Source organism: Cariama cristata, unplaced genomic scaffold (assembly GCF_000690535.1).
Source record: "Cariama cristata isolate BGI_N322 unplaced genomic scaffold, ASM69053v1 scaffold13562, whole genome shotgun sequence".
In the NCBI taxonomy this organism is placed as follows: domain Eukaryota; kingdom Metazoa; phylum Chordata; class Aves; order Cariamiformes; family Cariamidae; genus Cariama; species Cariama cristata.
Window position 1 is genome coordinate 1 of NW_009605594.1, and position 3,482 is coordinate 3,482.

At 41.0% G+C, this 3,482-nt stretch overlaps 1 protein-coding gene across 1 annotated transcript in view; it reads left to right on the plus strand.

The window, feature by feature from the left end:
* Positions 1-71: 71 nt before the first annotated feature.
* The window catches only part of LOC104158393 (ubiquitin carboxyl-terminal hydrolase 4-like), a gene marked incomplete at its 5' end in the record, with an annotated part of 42,975 nt that continues 39,564 nt past the window's right edge, over positions 72-3,482 (plus strand). Inside the window, 2 exons of the mRNA XM_009696029.1 lie at positions 72-199; positions 485-615. Of these exons, the coding sequence (XP_009694331.1) occupies positions 72-199; positions 485-615 (259 nt within the window). The remainder of the gene's footprint in view (positions 200-484; positions 616-3,482) is intronic.

Consider the following 3,482-nt stretch of genomic DNA (forward strand, 5'->3'; position numbering starts at 1 on the left):
TGTGGGAGCGGGCCGGGCCTGGGCCGCGCCGCCGCTGAGGGGGCCTCGCCGCCTGGTGCTGTGTGTTGTAGGTACCTGGTGGACAGCCGCTGGTTCAAGCAGTGGAAGAAGTACGTGGGCTTCGACAGCTGGGACATGTTCGGTGCGGGAGAGCCCAGCCTCTTCCCTGGGCCTATCGACAACTCGGGTCTGTTCGGCGGTGAGTGCTGCGTGGGGGAGCGGGACCCTGGGCGGTGGGGGCCTGGAGCTCGGGTCGCAGCCCGGGCTCGGGTGAGTAACTACCGTGCACCTTTCGCTTTTGAAACCATGTATTCTGAGAGGATACAAGTGTCTGTCCTGGCCTTGAAAGTGAGGAGACTGGTGTGGTTTCTGCCTACCTTTAGTAGTGTTGCTGTTTCTTAGTGTCATGGTAGTATGGATATAGGTCTTGAGGAGAAAGGGTTCTGTTTGATGCCATGTTTTCTTACATCTGCCTTTCTTTCAGATCCAGAAACTCAGAGTTTAAAAGAACACCTCATTGATGAGCTAGATTACGTATTGGTTCCCACCGAAGCCTGGAATAAGCTAGTAATGTGGTATGGCTGCATAGATGGACAGCAGCCTATTGTGAGAAAAGTAAGTATGGGTGAACCAAAGTCTCTTCAGCCTGGTTTCATTATCTGATCTCTACCAAACTTAGATGATGTTTATTTTGCTAGATGTGAGTTAAGACAGGATCCTCAGCAGCTCTCTGAAGATAATAACATGAAGTCTTTTTGCCTTGTTGTCTGAAAGAATGAGCTTCCAGTATTACAACTAAAAGGCCTGAATCTTCAGTGATTCTCAGTTGATGGGTTATATGAGGTGAAAACTATGAACCTTGTTCTCGTTAACTTTTTACATTGCAATTGTTTGGACTGGTGCAGTGCTTTTATGCTTCATGGAACAGTTTGTACTTTGTTGAAAAACGCAAGTTGTTAGTCTAGCTTATTGATTTTCTGGGACCAAATGAGGCATTGGAATAAATTGTCTTTTAGTACAGATGGCTTTGGGACTTCCTCTGGATTTTAAGATGGTTCTTGTTTTCTCTTCCAAAATTCTGTGATTCTAAAATCATGAGAAGAGACGTATTTGTAGTTTTGTTCTGCAAGTCTTATTTTTGTTTGACGAATGCAGTCATGAATGCATTCTGTGTGTATAACGTGTTCCAGAAGGTGAAATTCACAAGTTGCTTTTTTGGAAATCTGTCAGACACTTGTTTATGGGTAAAAGGTTTTTTGTTTTTATTTTAGTCTTAGGTTTTTGCACTGACTAAATTGAGCAGTGCCAGTCTGGGGGGGGTCATAAAGACTTATCGCTGCACCGAGCGAATAGTGTTGATATAATGTACAGAATTAATATTGCTTAAGTTTAAGTACCTTTATGTTACGGTAAGGGTTGCTTCAAGGCGTGCAAGACCCAGGAGAGTGTGGCACCAGAATGGTAAAAGGAAATAAGATCCCTCTCTTGCAGGCCCAAATCCTGCTGATCAGTGGTACTGGGACGTGATCATTCAGTGTGGGCTAGAAATTGTATGTAACGAGAAATTTTGACATCTTCAGAAAGCTTAAGTGATCCTAGACTCACCGGGTGGCTCCAGGTTCACTCTGCTTAGTAGGCAAAACTCCTGTGTAAACCAGAAATGCAGGGAGCAGAAAAGAATTACAGTATATAAACAAGGTGTGGTTTTAGTAGAAACAAATAGTTTCTTGAGGCATAGAAAGTCTATACTGAGGAAGAAAACTAGAGCTATTGCTGATATATTGTAGTGCCTCTCTGAGTGAGGAAGCTTTCTTTCATGAACTTGCTAACTGCTTTCACAAAGCCTGGCATGTCATTAGACACTCCCTTTTCTGAAAAATTGAAAAGTTGGGCAAGAGGTTTGGAAGCTATTGAGGAAACACTTGGGTGACAGGCTTAACTGTATGTGCCTCCTTTTCTTGGGGTATCAGGTGCCACTCTTCAACACTGTAATTGTTGAGGGCTAGAGCTTAGAGCTAGTGCTGTTTTACAGACATAAGACATCAAGTTATCATGGTCCAGTTAAGAGTGAATTTTTAAAGTTTTGAATTGCTATGAGAGTGTCAGTCTCTGTTTTTTATTGTTAACCTGGTAACTGAGGTGGGTTTTTATATTTAAAAAAATGTTGAAATATAGCAGAATAATAGGTTTGTGGGATGTTACAGCCTCTTACAAAAAACATAAAGTGAAAGGTCAGTGGGACACGCAAGCTGCAGCACTGCACCTGAGGAGAACATGGTCAGTATCTGGTTACAGTATTCTCCAGATAGCACTGGAAGTAAAGCACTTAAATTTCTGGTCCTTGAATGCTTTAATCCTTTCCTAAAGCTGGATCAACTGTAATGCATACATCAAAATGTCCATAAAAGTAGAATTCGGGAAGTAATTTTCAGGCATCTTTGTAATTTTACAAGCTGGTATCTCTTCCATCTCTGTGACTGATGATCAGTGACAAGTACAGGAGGATTAGATTAGATTTATTTATGGTTCAGGTTTTTTTTGATAATCTCAAACCATATTTTCAGGCAGTCTTCTATAGACTGCCACTGCACAGTGTATTAATGTGCAAAATATAGAACAGCGTGCTTTGTCAGCAATTGAGTGCGTGTTGTGCTCAGATTGCTGTCCAGTGGGATGACCTGAGTTTTACTTTGACAGAGAACAAGCTAGCTGGTGAGACACTGTTTAAAAGACATCTGCAGGCGATTAAAGACAGTGTTTAAAAGACATCTGCAGGCCATTCATCTATCCTAATGGACATGGTGATCTGATCAGAAACTTCTTGGAGAGAGTTCGTCCATTTCTGAATATGGTTCTTATTTATTTGTTTCTAACTATAGAATACTGGAGAACAGGAAGTCCTATTTAATAGAACTCCTTCTGAAAAAGAAGTGGAGAACTTGTGAATTGGTTCCTTTGCATTCTTTAAAAAAAAAAGAAGTCTAATTTGACTGTCAAGAAGCTGTTTAAACAGGGAGTTTTACTTTCTCTTTCTGTCCTAACAGCAAAATACTGAAGATCTTTCCAAATGTATTTGTTAATTATTTACCTTTAAAGCACCTTGCATATCTAATACAGCCCTATAAAAGCTCAGAAGAGGGAAGCATTATTTAGCCAAATTCTCACCGTAAGTCTTAGTCTTAATTCTTCATTTCTTTCCAAAGCTGGGTAAAGTTTTTTTCTGTAAAATGATACAGATGTAGATCATAGCACGTCTGATGTCAAATGAATAGAATGGAATAGAGTATTTCAGTTGGGAGGATTGTGCAACAGTCATCTAGTCCAGCTGCCTGACCACTTCAGGGCTGACCGAAAGTTAAAGCAAATTATTAAGGGCATTGTCGAAATGCCTCTTAAACACTGTTACTCTTAAATTATACCTGCTGGTTCAATGAAATATGATCTCAGTTTCATAGGCTTTATAGCTGCAGAGAACTGTGTAG